This window comes from Dipodomys merriami, unplaced genomic scaffold (assembly GCF_024711535.1).
Source record: "Dipodomys merriami isolate MVZ:Mamm:240054 unplaced genomic scaffold, mDipMer1.0.p SCAF_345, whole genome shotgun sequence".
NCBI classification, from domain to species: Eukaryota; Metazoa; Chordata; class Mammalia; order Rodentia; family Heteromyidae; genus Dipodomys; species Dipodomys merriami.
Window position 1 is genome coordinate 750,001 of NW_027204993.1, and position 20,740 is coordinate 770,740.

General features: G+C 58.0%; 2 protein-coding genes across 4 annotated transcripts in view; both read left to right on the forward strand.

Moving 5' to 3' along the window:
* Window positions 1-9,298, forward strand: part of LOC138803651 (alpha-2-macroglobulin-like) — a 42,302-nt gene extending 33,004 nt beyond the window's left edge. Inside the window, exons 25-36 of the mRNA XM_069987696.1 lie at window positions 65-152; window positions 563-719; window positions 2,096-2,170; window positions 2,718-2,898; window positions 3,870-4,093; window positions 4,613-4,828; window positions 5,077-5,204; window positions 5,920-6,010; window positions 7,057-7,125; window positions 7,717-7,819; window positions 8,187-8,228; window positions 8,891-9,298. Of these exons, the coding sequence (XP_069843797.1) occupies window positions 65-152; window positions 563-719; window positions 2,096-2,170; window positions 2,718-2,898; window positions 3,870-4,093; window positions 4,613-4,828; window positions 5,077-5,204; window positions 5,920-6,010; window positions 7,057-7,125; window positions 7,717-7,819; window positions 8,187-8,228; window positions 8,891-8,907 (1,391 nt within the window). The 3' untranslated portion in view covers window positions 8,908-9,298. The remainder of the gene's footprint in view (window positions 1-64; window positions 153-562; window positions 720-2,095; window positions 2,171-2,717; window positions 2,899-3,869; window positions 4,094-4,612; window positions 4,829-5,076; window positions 5,205-5,919; window positions 6,011-7,056; window positions 7,126-7,716; window positions 7,820-8,186; window positions 8,229-8,890) is intronic.
* A 3,346-nt stretch (window positions 9,299-12,644) lies between these two features.
* On the forward strand, window positions 12,645-20,708 carry LOC138803653 (cation-dependent mannose-6-phosphate receptor). Of its 3 annotated transcripts, XM_069987701.1 has the most exons (9): window positions 12,808-12,879; window positions 14,516-14,576; window positions 14,725-14,872; window positions 16,414-16,572; window positions 16,790-16,956; window positions 18,668-18,777; window positions 19,123-19,253; window positions 19,846-19,972; window positions 20,116-20,707. In XM_069987701.1, the coding sequence occupies exons 4-9, from the start codon at window positions 16,418-16,420 to the stop codon at window positions 20,236-20,238; spliced, it is 813 nt and encodes a 270-aa protein (XP_069843802.1). In that variant the 5' UTR covers window positions 12,808-12,879; window positions 14,516-14,576; window positions 14,725-14,872; window positions 16,414-16,417; the 3' UTR covers window positions 20,239-20,707. The 3 variants fall into 3 exon arrangements, with proteins under 3 accessions (XP_069843801.1, XP_069843800.1, XP_069843802.1); XM_069987700.1 differs by lacking the exon at window positions 14,516-14,576 and having other exon boundaries at window positions 12,645-12,879; window positions 16,417-16,572; window positions 20,116-20,708; XM_069987699.1 differs by lacking the exon at window positions 14,516-14,576 and having other exon boundaries at window positions 12,645-12,879.
* Window positions 20,709-20,740: the final 32 nt, after the last annotated feature.

Sequence of the window (20,740 nt, forward strand, 5' to 3'; positions counted from 1 at the left end):
ACACCAGCGCCCGTCTTAGGCCAAGACAGCGTGACCAGCGGGTGTGGCTCGCTTCCCTTCACAGGCTACCAGCGCCAGCTGAACTACAGGCACCAGGACGGCTCGTTCAGCACCTTCGGGGAGAGGCACGGCCGGCCCCCGGGCAACACCTGGTACGTACGGGAAGGGGGGACCCCACGCCCCGGACTCCCCACGAGGCCCAGCGCGATAAACACCAACCCACCCAGACCAGGAAGGAAGAGAGCAGAAGAGCCAAAACTCCAGCAGTGGACTCCAGGGCCTAGTAGCGCACGCCTGTCATCCCAGCCACTCAGGAGGCTGAGAGCTGAGGATCGCAGTTCAAAGCCAGCCCGGGCAGGAAAGTCTGTGAGACTCTGATCTCCACTGAACCAGCAAAAAGCCAGAAGTGGCGCTGTGGCTCAAGGGGTAGAGCGCCAGCCTTGAGCTGAAGAGCTGAGGGACAGCGCCCAGGCCCTGAGTTCAAGCCCCCACGACTGACAAAGAATAGTTGCTGTGTGTGCGTGTGAGGTGACCCCCTCCCGCCCTGTCCGCCCACGCACAGGCTCACGGCCTTCGTGCTGAAGACGTTCGCGCAAGCGCGGCGCTACATCTTCATAGACGAGCTGCACATCACGCGGGCGCTGCAGTGGATGTCCAGGGGACAGAAGGACAATGGCTGCTTCACCAGGTCCGGCTCGCTGCTCAACAACGCCATGAAGGTACAGCCCCGCCCCGCGCCTGCCCCCTTGGCCTGCACGGCAACTGGGGAAAACCTCACCCCGGCCGGGCGCCGCGGCGCACGCCTATAGTCCCAGCGACTCAGGAGGCTGAGAGCTGAGGCTCGAGGTTCAAAGCCTGCCTGGGCAGGAAAGTCGGTGAGACTCTGATCTCCCAGGAGCCACCAAAAAGCTGGAATGGTGCTGTGGTTCAAGTGGCAGAGCGCCAGCCTTGAGCACAGAAAGATCAGGGACAGCGCCCAGGCCGTGAGTTCAAACCCCAGGACTGGCACCAAAATAGATAGATAGATAGACAGACAGACAGACAGACAGACAGACAGACAGACAGACAGACAGATAGACAGATAGATAGACAGATAGATAGACAGACAGATAGACAGACAGATAGACAGACAGATAGATAGATAGATAGATAGATAGATAGATAGATAGATAGATAGATAGATAGATAGATAGACCGTAATATATATTATTGTATTATAATAATACATATTACTATATTAATAATTATATAAGTATATATAATTATATAGATTATATAAATATATAAACTATAGAATTTATGTAATTATATGATTATATAAATAATACGTAATCACTTATGATTACATAATCATTTGTGATTACGTATTATTTGTAATAGTATATGTTACATGTAATACTACATATAATATGCATAACATAATATATATTACATATAATATGCATACTATATTATATATATAGTGTATATAATGTAGTATATAGTATACTATATTATACATAATACAGCATGTATTTATATATTACACTATATACTTATAGTATATATACTATGTTACATAATATATATAATATAAATATATTCATATATTTATATAAAGTAGGTATATTTATAGAATATTTATGTTATACTATATATTTTATATATTATACTAGGTTTATACTATCTACTATTATACTATATTTGCTATACTATATAATATGTATCGTATTCTATATATCATATGATATGTGTTACATACTGCATGCTATACATGATATATAGCATACGTACTACACAGACTGTGCTGGCCTTACAGTGGATATAATATACCGCGTTCTCTGTGTTGTTCTATGTGGCATCCAGCGTAGTGCTTGCAGTGTGTATTACGTGCTCATTAAATGTCATCATGACTCCCAGCGTTCTCTGCTCGTGTGCATTGCGCAGCTGCTTCATTCTGCATCGTCCGCTCTGCTTTATGCGTTACTCACGCCGTCACGTGGTCCACACCGCGCGCTCCTCTCCAGCAGCCCCTTCCGTGGGGGGCGTGAGACCCCGGGGCCGGGCATTGCGGGTTGGGCTCTGGTGGCGCAAACCTGTGGCGTGTGCCTTGCAGGGCGGCGTGGACGACGAGGTGACACTGTCGGCCTACATCGCCATCGCGCTGCTGGAGATTCCGCTGCCCGTCACCGTGCGTGCGCCCCGGCTGAGTACCCCCCCCCCGCTGAGCCAGCACCAGGCCCTGAGTTCGAATCTCAGTTCTGACCAAAAGGAAACACAGCACTGTGGATGCAGCCGGGCCACGTAGCGGCCGGCTGTAACACCGGCCTGCGTGCGAGATCTCATAGAGTATCTGTTGGGACCAGTGGCTCCCGCCTGGCATCCCAGCCACTCAGGAGGCTGAGAGCTGAGGATCGCGGTTCAAAGCCAGCCTGGGCGGGAAAGCCCGTGAGACTCTGATCTCCAGTGAACCACCAAGAAGCAGGAGTGGGGGTGTGGTTCAAGTGGTAGAGCACCAGCCTTGAGTGAAAGAGCTAAAGGACAGCGCCCAGGCCCTGAGTTCAAGTCCCAGCACAGACACACACACACACACACACATACATACACACACGACAGATTTTCTGATGCTATTCCTTGGGTCCGTAAGACAGGAACAGATGCACAAGTGTGTGTTTCTTGGGGGGGGGGGTTGGCACCCCCATTTCCCGAGCACACCCCCTTTCCGCCTCTGCCCGCAGCACCCCGTGGTCCGCAATGCCCTCTTCTGTCTGGAAATGGCGTGGGGCACCGCGAAGGAGGGAGCCCACGGGAGCCACGTGTACACCAAGGCCCTCCTGGCCTACGCCTTCGCCCTGGCAGGAAACGAGGAGAAGAAGAAAGAGCTGCTGGCATCGCTCGAGGCGGAAGCTGTGAAGGAAGGTATGCGCAGGGCCGGGCACCGCGGCGCACGCCTGCCGTCCCAGCCACGCGCGAGGCTGAGGCCTGAGGATCGAGATTCAAGGCCAGCCCAGGCAGGAACGTCCCTGAGACTCTGATCTCCAAGGAACCACCAGACAGCGGGAAGTGGCGCTGTGGCTCAAGTGGTAGAGCGCCCGCCTTGAACAAAAACAGCTCAGGGACAGCACCCAGGCCCTGAGTTCAAATCCTACAACTGACAACACATAAAAATGAGGAAGGTAGGGACACTCCTGAGAGAGTCCATCCGTTCCACGTCCTCCGCAGTAATGCCGCCCTGCCCCGGGTCCCTGCCCCCGCCTCTGCTAACCTCCGCCCAGCAGCTTTCAAGGCTGTATAATATATCAGATTATTCCCTCAAAACTGACGGAGCAATTTCCACCTGTGACTCTTGGGTCACGTTTCTTGCTTTGCTTTGAGTTTAGTACATTCTCGTATCAGAGCATAAGCCCTAAGCCTCATGCCCTCTCTCGGCTTTCTTGCTTACCCCTGGGCGCTCTCCCACCTGAGCCACGCCTCCAGTCCAGCATTTTGCTGGCTCACCGAACATGGAGTCTCACCAACTCTTCTGCCTGGGCTGGCTTTGAACCTCAACCCTACAGATTCCCAGTTAGGATTACAAGTGGGACTCACTCACACGCAGCTTCTTTAAAACTGACTTTGTCGGTCATGGGGCTTGAACTCTGGCCCTGGGCGCTGTCCCTGAGCTCTTTATCGCAAGGCGGGCGCTCTACCCCTTGAGCCACAGCGCCACTTCCAGTTTTCTGGTGGTTCACGGGGGATCAGAGTCTCACGGCCTTTCCTGCCCCGGCTGGCCTCGAACCACGATCCTCAGATCTCAGCCTCCTGAGTGGCTGGGATGACAGGCGTGCGCTGCAGCGCCCGGCTCCCACAGTTCCGATCAGGCCCTGACGAGCGTTGTTCCTGCCGCCCAGGGGACTCGATGCACTGGACACGGCCACAGAAGCCCAGCGCGCCCGTGGGGCGGTGGTACCAGATGCAGGCCCCCTCCGTCGAGGTGGAAATGACGTCCTATGTCCTGCTCGCCCTCCTCACGGCCCGGCCGGCCCCGGGCCCCGACGCCCTGACCACCGCCACCAAGGTGGTCCGGTGGCTCACGAAGCAGCAGAATGCCCAGGGCGGGTTCTCCTCCACGCAGGTGACTGCTCCCCCCTCCCTGGGTACTGGAACTCGGTGCCTGAGGCCGGGGTGATTGCAGGGAGAAGCCGGGAGGGGCAGGAAAGGGGAGGAGAAAAGACCCTATAAAACCCAGAAGCCAAGCGGGGCGCTGATGCTCCCGCCTGGAATCCCAGCCACTCAGGAGGCTGAGATCGGAGGATCGCGGGTCAAGGCCAAGGAGCATCTGTGAGACTCTGATCTCCCATGAACCACCAGAAAACCAGACGTGGCACTATGGCTCACGTGGTAGAGCGCCAGCCTTGAGTGAAAGAGCTGAGGGACAGCGCCCAGGCCCTGAGTTCAAGTTCTACTACCGGCACTTAGGAATAATTAAGAACAACAAGGATGAGGATGAAAGTAACGGATAATAAATGCTAACGGGGATCGTAGTGACTCATGATGAGTGACGTAACAGGGAAGCGATCATAATGGGGACGAATCCCACAAGGAACACCCCCCGCCCTGGCCCCGCCTGAGCGCCCCCCCATCTCTCCCTCAGGACACGGTGGTGGCTCTCCAGGCCCTGTCCCGCTACGGGGCGGCCACATTCTCCAGGACGGGTAAGGCCGTGCAGGTGAGCGTGCAAGGCCTGGACTTCTCCGAACAGTTCCAGGTGAACGATCAGAACCGGCTGGTACTACAGCAGGCCGCTCTGCCACGGGTCCCAGGACAATACAAACTGTCCGTGTCGGGACAAGGCTGCGTCTTCATCCAGGTGAGGCCTGGGGGGGGTGGGGGGGGCTGCGCCTTTCCACTCAACACTGGCGCTCTACCACCTGAACCACAGCCCCCTTCCAGCCTTTTGCTGGTTCATGAGAGATGAGAGTCTCACAGACGTTCCTGCCTGGGCTGGGCTTTGTGGCTCCTGAGTGGCCGGGATGCCAGGCGTGCGCTACGGGTGTGGGCGGGCCTGAGGAGTTCGGAGGCCCAAGCCCGACGGACTTCTGCCTTCGTGTCTCGTAGACATCCTTGAGATACAACATCCTCCCAGGGAAGGAAGATCTCCCGTTCACTTTGGAGGTGCACACGGACCCCCCAACGTGCGACGGCCCGAAGGCTCACACCAGCTTCCGCCTGGTGCTCAACGTCAGGTGAGGATCCGGGAAGGGAGGAAGCAAGGCGGGCACTGGGTGCTCGCAGTGTGTGTGTGTGTGTGTGAGACTTGAACTCAGGGCCTGGGCGCTGTCCCTCAGCTCTTCAGCTCAAGGCTGGCGCTCTACCACTTGAGCCACAGCGCCACTTCTGGTTTTCTGGTGGTTCCTGGGAGATCAGAGTCTCACAGACTTTCCTGCCCAGGCTGGCCTCGGCCTGCGATCCTCCGATCTCAGCCTCCCGAGTAGCCAGGATGACAGGCAGGAGCCACTTGCTCAGATCAGAGAGAGACTGTCTGCAAACCTGCACAGAACAAAGCAGTGAGGGTCTCCAGTGATGGTTCCTGCTGCCACGGAACAAATCTCAAACCCCACGCAACGTCATCCACTTGGGATTAGAACTCACACACATGCCAGGCATTGGAGCGCACACCTGCCATCCAGCCCCTCAGGAGGCTGAGATCTGAGGATCACAATTCGAAGCCAGCCTGAGCAGGAAAGTCTGTGAGACTCTCATCTCTAATGGAGCAGCAAAAAGCTGGAAGTGGCGCTGTGGTTCAAGTGGTAGAGCGCCAGCCTTGAGCACAAAAGCTCAAGGATAGCGTCTAGGCCCCCAGTTCAAGTCCCAGGACTGTGTCTCACACACACACACACACACACACACACACACACACACACACACAGAAATCACCTAACTCCTCGTTTCCCACTTTAGTTACGTCGGGACCCGGCCTGCCTCCAACATGGCCATCGTTGACGTGAAGATGCTGTCCGGCTTCAGCCCCATGAAGGCCACCGTGAAAATGGTGGGTCCTTCCGGTCCTGGCCGTGGGCCATTTGTTCTGTCCCCAGACCCAGACCAGACTCTAGATTCAACTACAACTACATCCAGCCCGGCACCAGTAGCGCACGCCTGTCATCCCAGCTGCTCAGGAGGCTGAGATCGGAGGATCGTGGTTCGAGGCCAGCCCAGGGCAGGAAAGTCTGTGAGACTCTGATCTCCCATGGACCCCCAAAAAGCTGGAAGTGGAGCTGTGGCTCAAGTGGTAGAGCGCCAGCCTTGAACAAAATAATCTCTGGGACAGTACAAGGCTGTGAGTTTAAGACTCAGGGTGTGTGTGCATGCACACATAGACACACACACACACACACAACTATTACATCAACTTCCGAGAAAGACTTCCAGTTTCTCCAAACTCATGAATACTGGGCATGTTTGTTCGAGCGCCCACAGCATGCTGTGAGAAGCCGAGACTACAGGGGGGCGATTGGGAGCAGTGCCCTGCTTTTGAATTGAGGTTAGACGCTTCAGAAGAAAAGCAGTGAAATACTGAACTGAACCTCCATATATGTGTGTGTGAGTCCCCCAGCCTGGCACATTTTCTTCCCTGTTCTTCAGAAAAGTCAATTTACAGAACAAGTCCTGAGCCCTGCAGACATGGCCCGAATTTCATCCAAATTTCTTTCCATATTTTGCTCTTTTTTGTGTGTGTGCCAGTCCTGGGGCTTGAACTCAGGGCTTGGGTGCTGTCCCTGAGCTCCTTTTGCTCAAGCCTATTCCTGAAGCCACAGCTCCACTTCCTGGGTTTTGCTGGCTCAAGGGAGATGAGAGTTTTAGGAACGGGCCTCCAACCACGATCCTCGGCTCTCAGCCTCCTGAGTAGCTAGGCTGACAGGCGGGAGCCACCGGGGCCGGCTCCTGTTTTCTTCGCATCCATCATGGATGAGCATGCATCGCTGTATGTACATAAACTGCAGGCGTGCATTTTTTATTCTCTGCTCATAAACAATGAGTGTGAGGGCCTGGCGGGGTTCCCAGGCCCCCCAGACTCAGTGTCTTGCTTCTCTGCAGCTTGAGCGATCCAACGCCGTGAGCCGGACGGAGGTCAGCAGCAACCACGTCCTCATTTACCTGGACAAGGTGAGCGCCAGGCGCACGGGGGAGACGCGCACGCGTGCGGGGGATTCGGAGGCCTGGAGTCCGGGCCTCGCCTGGGGGAGGCAGGCAGGAGCTGGGGGGACCCCCCCCCAGCTCACACGCTGACACAGCGCCAGGCGGGGCGGGGAGCTCCAGGAGAGCGCGAACTCCAGCGAGCCAGCAAAATGCGGACGTGGAGGTGTGGTTCAGGGGGTAGAGCGCCAGCCTGAGTGAAAAAGCTAAGGCGACTCGAATGAGTGGTATGCAAATGAGCAGCTTTGAATATTCAAATGAGCCTTGTTCGGACGAGCGCCGCTCAGGTAGAGAAACAGCTCAGCTTCTGACGCCTGCCCTGCCAGCTGCTCAGGAGGCTGAGAGCGGAGGATCGCGGGCCGAGGCCAGCCTGGGCAGGAAGGCCCGCGAGACTCTGATCTCCAAGGAACCCAGCGAAATAGCTGGACGCGGCTGGAGGCGTGGCTCAAGTGGTAGCGCGCCAGCCTGAGGGGGAAAAGGCCAATTGTGGGTGTGAGGTCCTGAGTTCAAGTCCCAGGGCTGGCATGGAGAGAAGGCACTGGCGGGTGGTTTCTGCCGTAGGTGACGAGAGAGACCGTGAAGCTGGCCTTCGAGGTCGCGCAGGACGTGCCCGTGAGCAACCTGAAGGCCGCCGTGGTGAAGGTCTACGACTATTACGAGACGGGTGAGTGTGCGCAGCCCTCTGACCGCGAGAATCGCGCGTGGGGGGAGGCTCTGGCGCCATTCGGTACATGGGATAACGGCTTTCCAGCCCCGCGCCCCTGGCTCCCGCCTGGCGTCCCAGCCACCCGGGAGGCTGAGGTCTGAGGATCGCAGTTCAAGGCCAGCCCGGGCAGGAAAGTCTGGAAGACTCTGATCTCCCAGGAACCACCAGAAAACCAGAAGTGGCGCTGTGGCTCAAGGGGTAGAGCACCAGCTGAAGAGCTGAGGGACAGCGCCCAGGCCCCGAGTTCAAGCCCCACGACCCCATCAAACATGACCAGCACTCCGTCAATAACACCACATAATAACAGCTTCCCTTCATTTTGCAGACGAGTTTGCTGTTGCTGAGTACAACGCCCCCTGCAGCAACGGTGAGTCCTTCACGCCCCGGCCCTCGGCCGGGTCTCCCACACATCCTCCTTCATGGACCAGGCAGGCATCTGGTGTGCACGCCTGTAATCCCGGCTACTCAGGGGGCTGAGAGCTGAGGATGGAGCTTCCAAGCCAGGAAAGTCTGTGTGTGAGACTCTTTCTCTCCAAGGAACCACCAGCCAGCAGTGGAGTCGTGGCTCACGGAGTCAGGTGCCAGCCAGGAGTAAAAAAGTTCAGGGACAGCAACCAGGTCCTGAGTTCAAGTCCCACGACTAGCATTAAAAAAAAAAAAGCCGGGCACTGGTGCTCACGCCTATCAACCCAGCTACAAAGGAGGCTAAGATCTGAGGATCGCGGTTCAAGGCCAGCCCAGGCAGGAAAGTCCATGAGACCCTGATCTCCCATGAACCGCCAGAAAACTGGAAGTGGCGCTGTGGCTCAAGTGGTAGAGTGCCAGCCTTGAGCTGAAGAGCTGAGGGACAGCGCCCAGGCCCTGAGTTCAAGCTCCAGGACTGATCAAAAAGAGAGAGAAAAGATCCACTTTTTAGAGTAAATCCTAGTGCATTTCCATAGATCCTGCTCCCCTGATTTAAAGAAAGGAATACTATATACTCGTGAACCCTAAGTCTGTATTAACTGTCTTTTCTTGCCATTCCCACAGTCCACGAAAATTCTTGAGGACGGGCTGAGTGAGCCCCGGAGTCCCTGCGCTCAGAACTTCACAGGAACTCTTCAAATATATATATATGTTTTATATCTCTAAAGATCTGATAGCCAGGCACAATGCTTCACGCCTGTAATCCCAGCTACTCAGGGGGCAGAGGTCTGAGACGCGCGATTCAAAGCCAGCCCAGGCAGGAAAGACCATGAGACTCTTTATCTCCAGTGAACCAGCAAAAAAGCTGGAGGTGGCGCTGTGGTTCAAGTGGTAGAGCGCCAGCCATAAGCAAAATAAAAATCAAGGACAGCGCTCAGGCCCTGAGTTCAAGCCCCATGGTGGACACCAATAATGATGATGATGATGATGATGATGATGATGACTTGATAAATAAACCACTTTTTCTTAGCATTCTCTCTCTCCATTCCCTCATTTGTTTGTTTGTTTTTTACATTTTTCAAGTCATTCTCAATAGACTCTTAGGATAAAAACATAATCCCAGTACCGGGCTCTGGCGGCTCCCGCCTGTCATCCCAGCTCCTCAGGAGGCTGAGATCTGAGGATTGCAGTTGGAGGCCAGCACACACAGGAAAGTCTGTGAGACTTATTTCCAAGAAACCACCAGGAAACCGGAAGTGGTGCTGTGGCCCAAGTGGTAGAGCACCAGCCTTGAGCTGAAGAGCTGAGGGACAGCGCCCAGGCCCAGAGTTCCAGTCCCAGGACACCAATAACAATAATAATAATAATAACAACAATAATACATATACATATAAATAACCTACTAGGGCTGGGCAGGTGGCTCAGTGGTACAGTGCTCGCCTTACATGCATGAAGCCCTGGGTTCGATTCCTCAGGACCACAGATGCAGAAAAAGCCAGAAGTGGCGCTGTGGCTCAAGTGGTAGAGCGCCAGCCTTGAGCCAAAGAAGCTCAGGGACAGCGCCCAGGTCCTGAGTTCAAGGCCCAGGACTGGTACAACATGAAACCAATTACCTACTAATGCAATCCAGGTCTGAAAACACAAGAACACTAGACCCCACAATGAGCAGAAGGAAAGCAGTGTTGCACTGGATTTCGCGTTGCTTTCTGGCTGTGCACTGTGCTCTCCCGTGCAGGTGTGACCGTATATAATCCCGGCCGTCCACGGACCACATCGCTGTCCTTCCCCACGCTGTGAGAACCCGCACCGCCCTTCCCAGCCTCATCCACAGACAGAGCTACCGCCTTCCCTTCTCCTGAGCTCCGCCCCGCGCCCCGAATGAATCGCCAACTTCCGTGGAAGTCAATTCCCAGGAAGATAAATCGGATCCGGCCTCTCAGTCCTGTTCAAGGAGGAGATATCCTGCCATTGTCATTCTTCCTTCTCGCCTGGAATCCCACCCAGTCAGGAGGATCGTGGTTCGAAACCAGCCAGGGCAGAAAAGCTGGCGATCCTCAGATCTCAGCCCCTTGGGTAGCTGGGATTACAGGTGTGCGCCACGGATACAGGACCTTCGTGTTAGTTGGTTTCATTTTTTTGAGGCACTGGTGCGTGGAGACTTCGGGAACCCCACCCCACGGCTGGTGGACACGCTCCTCCATGAGACCCCTCATCCCACAGAATGTGGTTTCCCCGTGGAGGAGCTCAGCGCTCAGGCCGCGGCCCTGGGCACCCACCCACCCGGGGAGCCGAGTGCTCTCCACCACAAACCCTCCCCAAAGCCCCTTTGCTAGGGTACACACAGCAACCAGCCGGGCGCTGGTGCTCACGCCTGTAATCCCAGCTACTCAGGAGGCTGAGACCTGAGGATCGTGGTTCAAAGCCAGCCCAGGCAGGAAAGTCCCTGAGACTCTGATCTCCCATGAACCACCAGAAAACTGGAAGTGGCGCTGTGGCTCAAGTGGTAGAGCACCAGCCTTGAGCTGAAGAGCTGAGGGGCAGCGCCCAGGCCCTGAATTCAAGCCCCACGACCAACAAAACAAAAACAAGAGACAGTACCCAGGCTCTGAGTTCAAGTCCTACCCAGTATCAGCACACACAAAAAAGTGAGAGTAGAAAAGAATTTACCTGAGGCCTAAAATCATATGCTCTACCATATACCAAATTTTCTTCTTTCTTTCCTTCCTTCCTTTCTGCCTGTCTGTCCTGGAGCTTGAACTCAGGGCCTGGGCGTTGTCTCTGAGCTTTCTCAAGGCTGGTGCTCTACCACTTGAACCACAGCACCATTTCTGGCTTCTTGATAATTCATTTGGAAATGAGGCATCTCATGGACTCGTTCCTGGCTTTGAACCTCGAGCTTCAGATCTCAGCCTCCTGAGTAGCTGGGATTGCAGGCGTGAGCACCAGCGCCCGGCCCCTCCTTTCTGATCTTAATCACACGTATACACACACACACACACACACACACACAGTGAATAGCTCCGTGAGTCCTTCCGGGCTGAGAGAGGACGGGAGGCGGACAAGAGACAGGAATGTCTCTGTGTGTCTGTGTGTGTGTCGGTGTCCATGTATCTGTCTGTCTGTCTGTCTGTGTGCCTGTCCTGGGACCTGCCCTCAGGGCCTTGACCTCTTGCTTAGCTTTGTGCTCTCCAGGCTGGCGCTTCTACCATGTGAGCCGCGGCTCTACTCTGGCTTTTTGCTGGTTCACTGGAGGCTGCTGCCCGGGCCGGCCTCGGACCCCGGGCCTCAGCCCCAGCCTCCGACCCCGGCCTCGGACCCCGGCCTCCGACCCCGGGCCTCGGACCCCGGCCTCCGACCCCGGGCCTCGAACCCCGGCCTCCCGGGCTGGCCTCGGACCCCGGGCCTCAGCCCCAGCCTCCGACCCCGGGCCTCAGCCCCGGCCTCCCCTCCGGGCTGGCCTCGGACCCCGGGCCTCGCCGTTTTCCCGGCCTCCCGGGCGTCTCACGCTTCTGTTTCTAGAAAACGATTCCGACTTTTTTTTCCCCTGTCAAGAAGCCTCAGAAGCCAAACCCCGCGTGCGCCGGGGCCGGGGCCGGGGCCCGGGGTCCGAGGCCGGCCCGGAGGGGAGGCCGGGGTCCGAGGCCGGAGGGGAGGCCGGGGTCCGAGGCCGGAGGGGAGGCCGGGGTCCGAGGCCGGAGGGGAGGCCGGGGTCCGAGGCCAGCGGGGAGGCCGGGGTCCGAGGCCGGCGGGGAGGGGAGGCCGGGGCTGGGGCCCGGGGTCCGAGGCCAGCGGGGAGGCCGGGGCCGGGGCCCGGGGTCCGAGGCCAGCGGGGAGGCCGGGGCCGGGGCCCGGGGTCCGAGGCCGGCCCGGAGGGGAGGCCGCGGCCTCGGCTCGCCCTGAGCCACCCGGAGGCCGGACGCGGCGCCGGGGCCCGGGCGCTGCCGCTCCCCGAGGGCCGCAGGGCCGAGGTCGGCGCCGGGCCTGAGCTCAGCCCGGGCCCCGCACGGGCCGCGAGCCCGACGGCCGCGGCTGCGCAGCGCCGCCCACAGGCCGAGCCGGGCGGCGCCGGGAGAACGCGGGACGCCAGGACTACAACTCCCGGCAGGCGCCAAGGGCGGCCTTGCGTATTTCCGCTTCCGCCATCCCTGCCCTTTCCAATAGGACCAATCAGAAGCTGACGTACGTCGTAACCCCGCGGGACTGGGGCAATGAGAGGCGAGAGTTCAGGGAGGCGGGACCCCGGCACGCTATTGGTTAGCGAGGGACCCGCAAAGACGACGCTCAACCTGCCAGTCTCGATCGTGATTGGTGCTGGCGGGGCGGGGCGGAGCTAAGGCCCTAGGATTCAGCCCAATCAGCGGCTGGCGTTGCCCGGAAGACCGGAAGCATGGCTCCGGCGGCCTCGCGGCGCGGGGTCCGGTGGGAGGCGCCGTGGCCCGCCGGCGGCGGCTCGGAACTTCCGGTTTCCGGTTCCGGGGGTGAAGCTCGGCGGCGCGCAGGGGAGGGGGCGCCGGGCTCTGACAGCAGCCGCGCGCCGGGGTTCGAGGCCGGCGCCGCCGCCGCCGCCGCGCCCGCGGGGAGGCTGCGCGGGTCCGAGCGGGGCGCGCGCACGCGTGAGTGCGGGGGGGGAGGGGGCGGGGGGGGAGGGGGGAGGGGGAGGCGGGGGGGAGGGAGGGAGGGGGGAGGGGGGAGGCACGGGGGCTCCGCGTCCACCCCGCACGGGGCGCGGGCGATGCGGGCCGGGGGGGGCGGTAGTTGGGGTGCGGGGGAGTCGGGGTGCAGAGGGCTTGGGGCGGTACTTGGGGTGGAGGGGGTCGGGGTGCAGGGGAGTTGGGGGCAGTAGTTGGGGTGCAGAGGAGTTGGGGGGCAGTTGGCTTGGGGCGGTAGTTGGGGTGCAGAGGGTTTGGGGCGGTAGTTGGGGTGCAGAGGGTTTGGGGTGGTAGTTGGGGTGCAGTGGAGTCAGGGTGCAGTTGGCAGTGGTAGTTGGGGTGCAGTTGGCAGTGGTAGTTGGGGTGCAGAGGGTTTGGGGCAGTAGTTGGGGTGCAGAGGAGTTGGGGTGCAGAGGGTTTGGGGCAGTAGTTGGAGTACAGAGGGTTTGGGGTGGTAGTTGGGGTGCAGAGGAGTTGGGGTGCAGAGGGTTTGGGGCGGTAGTTGGGGTGCAGAGGGTTTGGGGTGGTAGTTGGGGTGCAGAGGGTTTGGGGCAGTAGTTGGGGTGCAGAGGGTTTGGGGTGGTAGTTGGGGTGCAGTGGAGTCAGGGTGCAGTTGGCAGTGGTAGTTGGGGTGCAGAGGAGTTGGGGTGCAGAGGGTTTGGGGCAGTAGTTGGAGTACAGAGGGTTTGGGGTGGTAGTTGGGGTGCAGAGGAGTTGGGGTGCAGAGGGTTTGGGGCGGTAGTTGGGGTGCAGAGGGTTTGGGGCAGTAGTTGGGGTGCAGAGGGTTTGGGGTGGTAGTTGGGGTGCAGAGGGTTTGGGGCAGTAGTTGGGGTGCAGAGGGTTTGGGGTGGTAGTTGGGGTGCAGTGGAGTCAGGGTGCAGTTGGCAGTGGTAGTTGGGGTGCAGGGGAGTCGGGGCGGGGTTGGGGCGGGTGGTCGGGGTGGCGGGAGGAGCAGCAGGCCCCTCTTCCTCTGAGGTCTGGGGTGTGGGCCCCCCCCTCCCCCGCAGGCCACCGGGGGGGGGGGAAGGAGATAGTTTCCTTGCCAGGCCACACCGACCTGTCTGCAGGACACCACGTGAACAACAGGGAAGCCAGGCTTGGTAGCACCCGCCCTGCGTCCCAGCTACTCAGGGGACTCCGTGGTTCAGAGCCAGCCCTGGCAGGAAAGCCCCAGAAACTCCTTCTCTCCAGGGAGCCAACAGAAAGCCCGAAGTGGCTCCGTGGCTCAGGTGGTGGAGGCTGGGGAAAAGGCTCAGGGGCAGCGCCCAGGCCGCGAGTTCAAGCCCCGGGACAAGCAGACAGGGACTGGCACCTTGGGAATATTGTTTCAAATCTTAATTATCTGACATTAAGAGAGGCCCGCCCACCTCTGGTCTTTCTCTGTCCCTGATCGTTGTTGTACACCTGTGTGTACAACAATCCTCCCAACTTGCCCAACTGACTTCCCCTTTGGGAAAGTTCACGTGCAACCCTCTTCACGTTTAAAATCGAGGGGGATCTAGCACCTCCTTTTTCTGCCCTGCCACCCCCAAAATGAACACAACCCAAATCTTAAGTGAGCAAAGTAGCGCTTACACCCCCCCTTCCACTTAACCCACAGACCTCGAACAGGAAGCAGATTTGCTCTGCATTCGCTTTAAGGCCAAAGAACACAGCATTTGGTGAGATCGCGCTCCCCAGAAATGGTTGGGGAGACCCAGGGCGAGCGAGTGGCAAGGAGATCTCAAAACCCCAAAATGGGAGCATTTGAAATTTGGGACCTGAGACATCTGGCGTGTGCAATTAGCTAACAAAGCTTTCTTCCTCCAGAAACGCGGGCTGCTGCGTCCATACTGAGCCAAGGGAGGCTTGGGAAGTTAAGAGTTGGAGTTCTTTCTTCTCCTTCCGAGAGCCTTGGGAACGATCACTTCCCCTTTTTCTGCGAGGAAAAAAGAAAACCAAACGACCCAGGCAGCATGTGAGTTTGCTCCTTGATTCTCGTTTCCAGAACATACTCATGGTAGAACTTGCGTGCGCTGGCTGCGCGTGGATCATGAGTTCCGCTGACTCACGAGCGGTGTTGTGTACTCGCGCTGGCTGCGCGTGGATCATGAGTTCCGCTGACTCACGAGCGGTGTTGTGTACTGAGCTCACCCCGTACCACGATCCCTGCAGAACTGCTTAGCGTTTCTGCGAAGATGACTTGGTTCATCCATGCTCGGTGCTCCTCGGTGCTTGACCGAGTACTGCTGCTCTTGCTAAGTCCTGTTCTCACACGCTGGGTCCCTTTACGTGTGTTTTTGAGCATCCGTGGGGCCCTCAGTTAGCCCTGGTTATTGTCTGCAATTCTGTATTAATATGACCGTAGTGAATGGCACAGGAAATCACATGACTTGCCCCATTGGATTGTGGGAAATAGGACATGAAACACAAACCATACACCAGGCTCACGCCTGTAATCCCAGCTACTCAGGAGGCTGAGACCCGAGGATCGCAGTTTGAAGCCAGCTTGGGCAGGAAAGTCTGTGAAACTTTTTCTCTAGTTAAGCAGCAAAAAGCTGGAAGTGGGGTGTGGTTCAAGTGGTAGAGCACCCGCTTGAGCAAAGAAAAAAAGCCAAGTGAGAGCAGGAGGCCATGAGTTTAAATTCCAGTACACACACACACACACACACACACACACACACACACACACACACACACACACACACACACACACACACACACACACGCTTTGAGATAGTAGGCCATGTTTCTGTTTACCATTGTTACAATGACTATGTAAAGAGACTGTTAGATGATCCTGGAATTTTGAAAGGAAAAGTTAGGGCCCCAGAGTGTTCCATTGAAAGGAAAAGTTAGGACCCCAGAGTGTTCCAGTTGGATTCTTTTGCATCTGAATAAATGTTTTCAGACCGTAATATTCCATTTGGCCCTGGGTAAGGCCGCTTCCTTAAGCTCTGCTTTCCAACTAGCATTACATTTTGCATAATGAGCCAGCTAATCTCAGTAACTCTCCAAACTGTAAAGAAGCGGTGTTGAGGGGCTGGGCAGGTGGCTCAGTGGTAGAGCGCTCGCCTTGCATGCATGAGGCCCTGGGTTCGAGTCCTCAGCACCACATAAGCAGAAAAAGCCAGAAGTGGCGCTGTGGCTCAAGTGGTAGAGCGCCCGCCTTGAGCTGAAGAGCTGAGGGACAGCGCCCAGGCCCTGAGTTCAAGCCCCACAACCAACAAAAAAAATGGTATTGGAGGCAGGGCTAAGATGGTAGAGTGCTAGCCAGTGAGCAAAAGCATCAGGTGGTGAGTTCGAGTCCTGTTCTTGGAACCCTGTAAAGAAGCAGTTTCACAGCGATCATAATAAAGTCGTTTCCCTTCCTCCTCCTTCCTTCCCTAATCTGTTTGAAAAGACTCACCTATGGATTAGACTAAAAGTTACTCAGCAAGACTCAGCAAGATGGCGCTAGTTGGTTTATTCCGTAATTCCTGTGTGCTTCCTCTCCCCCCGCTCTGCCTTCTCCGCCAGAAGCATGCGGCCCACCCTGCTGCTCGCGCTCCTGGCCATGGAGGTGAACAAATCCTGGCAGACAGAAGAAAAAACCTGCGACTTAGTTGGCGAAAAAGAGAAAGAATCCCAGAAGGAGCTGGCCTTGCTCAAGAGACTGGACCCACTGTTCAATAAAAGGTAAACGAGTGCCTTGGACCGCTTAAGAAACTGCCTTGGCCGGGCACGGTAGCGCACGCCTGTAATCCCAGCCGGAAAAAAAAATGGAATTCTAGAACTGAGCTGGGAGGCGGGGACCGAGCGGGTCGGCTGGGTCGGGTCGGGTCCACCCAGACGAGCAGGTGGCCGGCCGCGTGGGACTGACCACCAGTGACCGGTCCCCTCACTTGCCTTGCAGCTTCGAGAGCACGGTGGGCCAGGGCGCAGACTCATACCTCTACATCTTCCGCGTGTGCCGCGAAGCCGGCAACCACACCTCGGGAGCCGGCCTGGTGCAGATCAACAAAAGCACTGGCAAGGAGACGGTGGTGGGCAGACTCAACGAGACACAGATCTTCAACGGAAGTGAGTGTCTCTCCCTCCCCCCGCCCCCCACCCCCGGCTCGGCCCCCCAGCTGGGCCGGGCACTGCGGCTCATGCCTGTAATCCCCGCTCATCAAGAGGCTGAGATCGCAGGATCGCACGTGGAAGCCAGGCTGGGAGATGAGTCCGTGCGCTTCTCATCTCCAGCAAAAAGCTGTGGCGCTGTGGCCTAGAGCACTAGGCTTGAGCAAAAAGAAAAAGCTCAGCGACAGTGTCCGGGCCCTGAGTTCAAGTCCCAGGAACGGCCCAAGAAAAAAAAAAAATGAGAAGAAAGTCATAATAAAGTCCTGTTGCTCAGAAACCCTGGCGACTTCCCGGGACTAGAGTGGCTGAGGTTACAGGAGGCCAATGATGACTCGGCCATACAGTAACCAGTCCTGTGCCTGAAAAGCCATCTGCGCACGCGCGCATGTACCAATACTGGGGCTTCAATTCGGGACCTCTCCTGTGTGGCGTTTTTATCCGTTGCTGACGCTCTACCACTTGAGCCACAGCTCCACTTCCGGCTTTATTTTTGGTGGTTAATTAGAAACGAGTCTCATGGACTGACTTTCCTGCCCTGGCTGGCTTTGAACCCCTGATCCTGAGATCTCAGCTTCCTGAGGAGTTGGGATGACACGTGTCAGCCATTGATTGTCTAGCTGTGTGTGTGTGCGCGCGTGTGCACACGTGCATGTGTGCGCATGCGTGCATGTATGTGTGCAGGTCCTGGGACTTGAACTCAGGGCCTGGGTACTGTCCCTTTCCTGTTCAAGGCTGGTGCTCTGCCACTTGAGCCACAGTTCCACTTCTAGCCTTTTTTTTTTGGTGGTGGTTTATTGGAGATCAGAGTCTCACAGGTTTTCTTGCCTGGGCTGATCCTCAGATCTCAGCCTCCTGAGTAGCTGGGACCCCAACTGAGTAGCTGGGTCCCCCCCCTCCACCCGTTTTCTTAATGAAAAATTAAAAGTATATTCCTGTCTCCAAAGCTCATTCGTTTAGCATGTGCGCATGGCTGATTTTAGACTGTAGACATCTCCTTGCTGCCATTTATGATTTGAAATCTCTACGCTGGCCGTTCACATGTGTGCAGAAAAACGCGAATCCATGTTTGCTGCCTTCACTGAGGAAATGTCAAAGTATTCTTTGAAAAGTGCATCGATCCGCGGGGCTGGGCAGGTGGCTCAGTGGTAGAGCGCTCACCTCGCATGCTTGAGGCCCTGGGTTCGATTCCTCAGCACCACATAAGCAGAAAAAGCCGGAAGTGGCTCTGTGGCTCAAGTGGTGGAGTGCTAGCCTTGAGCTAAAGAGCTGAGGGACAGCGCCCAGGCCCTGAGTTCAAGCCCCACAACTGACAAAACAAGAAGTGCATCAGGTTCTTTGTTGTCCTAAACAAAGGCACACCAGCCAGGTGCTGTGCTTCACGCCTGTAATCCTAGCTCATCAAGATGCTGAGATCTGAGGATCGGGGTTCAAAGCCAGCCCAAGCAGACACAGTTGGGACACTTTTACCTCTCACCCAGCCAAAAGCTGTAAGTCAAGCTGTGGTTCAAGTGGTAGAGCACCCGCCTTGAGCCAAAAACCAGTTCAAGGACACTTCCCAGGCCCTGAGTTCAAGCCCCAGGACCAGCTTTAGAAGAGGAGGGGGAAAAAAAATTATCCCTCATCCCAGGCCTCCCAGGGCCCTTCAGTGCCCACCTCCCGTCCCTGCCAGGTAACTGGATCATGCTGATTTACAAGGGGGGGGACGAGTACGACAACCACTGCGGCCGAGAGCAGCGCAGGGCCGTCATCATGATCTCCTGCAACCGCCACACGCTCGCGGTGAGCGCTGGGGGAGGGGGCTGGGGAAGGAGGGCTGGGGGGCACCGCAGCGGTGAGCACTGGGGGCCTGGGGAAGGAGGGCTGGGGGGGGGACCGCAGCAGTGAGCACTGGGGGCCTGGGGAAGGAGGGCTGGGGGGGACCGCAGCGGTGAGCACTGGGGGCCTGGCTCAGCCCCCTCCGGGCACCGGTGGTGACGCCTGGAATCCCGGCTGAAATAGAAGGACTGTGGTCCAGCGGGACGTGGAGCTGTGGCTCAAGTGGCAGAGCCCTGAGTTCAAGCCCAGGGGCTGTCCCTCGCACGCACACGCGCGTGGTCCCATGCAGACCCCTTGTCCCCCCACCAGGACAATTTCACCCCGGTGTCTGAGGAGCGGGGCAAAGTGCAAGATTGCTTCTACCTCTTCGAGATGGACAGCAGGCTGGCGTGCGCCCCCGAGGCCTCCCACCTCAGCGTGGGCTCCATCCTGCTGCTCACGTGAGTGGCGGCCCCCCACCCCGCCAGGCCACCCCAAAGCGAGCGCCTGAGCCAGGCCACAGGCGCGAGGCCCGAGCTTGCGGCCGAGCCTCGTGGCTCCCGCCTGTCATCCCGGCCGCGTGGGAGGCTGAGGGCTGGGAGCCGGGGCGGGAAAAGCTGAGTGACTCTGACCCAGTGAAGCAGCAAAAGGCTGGGTGGGGGGCGTGGCTCAAGTGGTAGAGCACCAGCCTTGAGTGAAAAGGCTTAAGCAAGAACAGAAGGCCCCCGAGTTCAAGCCCCAGGACAGACAGACAAGACCAGGGAGGGAAGGAAGGAAGGAAGGAAGGCGGTGTTCAGGGCAGTACAGTATTAGGTTATTTGTTTGGTGTTTATTTTTGCTGGGGTTTGTGTTGTTTTTTGTCAGTCCTGGGGCTTGAACTCAGGGCCTGGGCGCTGTCCCCGAGCCTCACTGTGCTCAAGGCTGGCGCTCTGCCACCTGAGCCACGGCTCCACTGCTGGTTTTCTCTGCCTGGGCTGCCTCCTGGGCGGCTGGGGTGACCGGCGGGAGCCGCTGCCCTGGCTCCTGTTGAGAGCGGGCGTCCCCTGGCCGCAGGTTCGCGTCCCTGGCGGCCGTCTACGTCACGGGGGGTTTCCTGTACCGCCGCCTGGTGGTGGGCGCCAAGGGCATGGAGCAGCTCCCGCACCTGGCCTTCTGGCAGGACCTGGGCAACCTGGTCGCAGTGAGTAGCGGGTCCGCGGGGGCCTGGGACCGGCCTGGGAGCCGCTTGTGTGGGGTTCAGCACCCCGCAGCCTGGAGCGGGAGCTCGGCCTCCTCCGTGCCCGGCAGGCGCCCCAGCTTCCCCTCCGCTTCTCCCCCGCCCAGGACGGCTGCGACCTCGTGTGCCGCTCCAGGCCCCGCCCCGCGCCCGCCGCCTACCGCGGCGTGGGCGACGACCAGCTCGGGGACGAGTCGGAGGAGAGGGACGACCACCTGCTGCCCATGTGAGCCGGCGCGCCGGGGCCCGTCTGTCTGTCCGGCGCGGAGGCCTGGGGGGCGCCGGGGGCGCGCACACTGGATCTCCCTTCAGGCTCCTGCTGTGGCTTCAGAGCAGCGCCGCCCGACCCGGGCTGCCCGACCCGCCCGCGGCCGCGGCCTCCCCCTCCGCCTCCCCCAGCCCAGGGGCGCCGGGGCGGAGCGAAGCTGTGACGCCCGCGCCCCGCGCTGCCCCGCGTGGGGTGGGGGGCCTGGGAGGCTTTTTGTTCCCGAGTTTCTCCCAGGCCTGTGGTTTGGCTCCCCCCACCCACCCCTGCGCCCTGGAAGCTTCTGGAAAGGGAATGGAGGCAGGAGAGGGCCCGGCCCGTCCTGCAGGCTCAGGGAAGTCGCTCCCGCCCGGGGGGGGGGGGGGGGGGTGGCTGCGTGACCGCCTGAGGGATTTGGGTTTTGTTTCCTTTCTTTCTAAACAAATAATGTTATTTAAAAAAAACAAAAAACGAAAGCTTCTCTGTGC

Bases quoted from the DNA above. Each gene is read 5' to 3' on its own strand.
- LOC138803653 (XM_069987699.1), top strand. From the start codon at position 12,654: ATGGCTCCGGCGGCCTCGCGGCGCGGGGTCCGGTGGGAGGCGCCGTGG. The intron at 16,573-16,789 runs GTAAACGAGTGC...CTTGCCTTGCAG, and splicing joins GACCCACTGTTCAATAAAAG to CTTCGAGAGCACGGTGGGCC. The intron at 19,254-19,845 runs GTGAGTGGCGGC...CCCTGGCCGCAG, and splicing joins GGCTCCATCCTGCTGCTCAC to GTTCGCGTCCCTGGCGGCCG.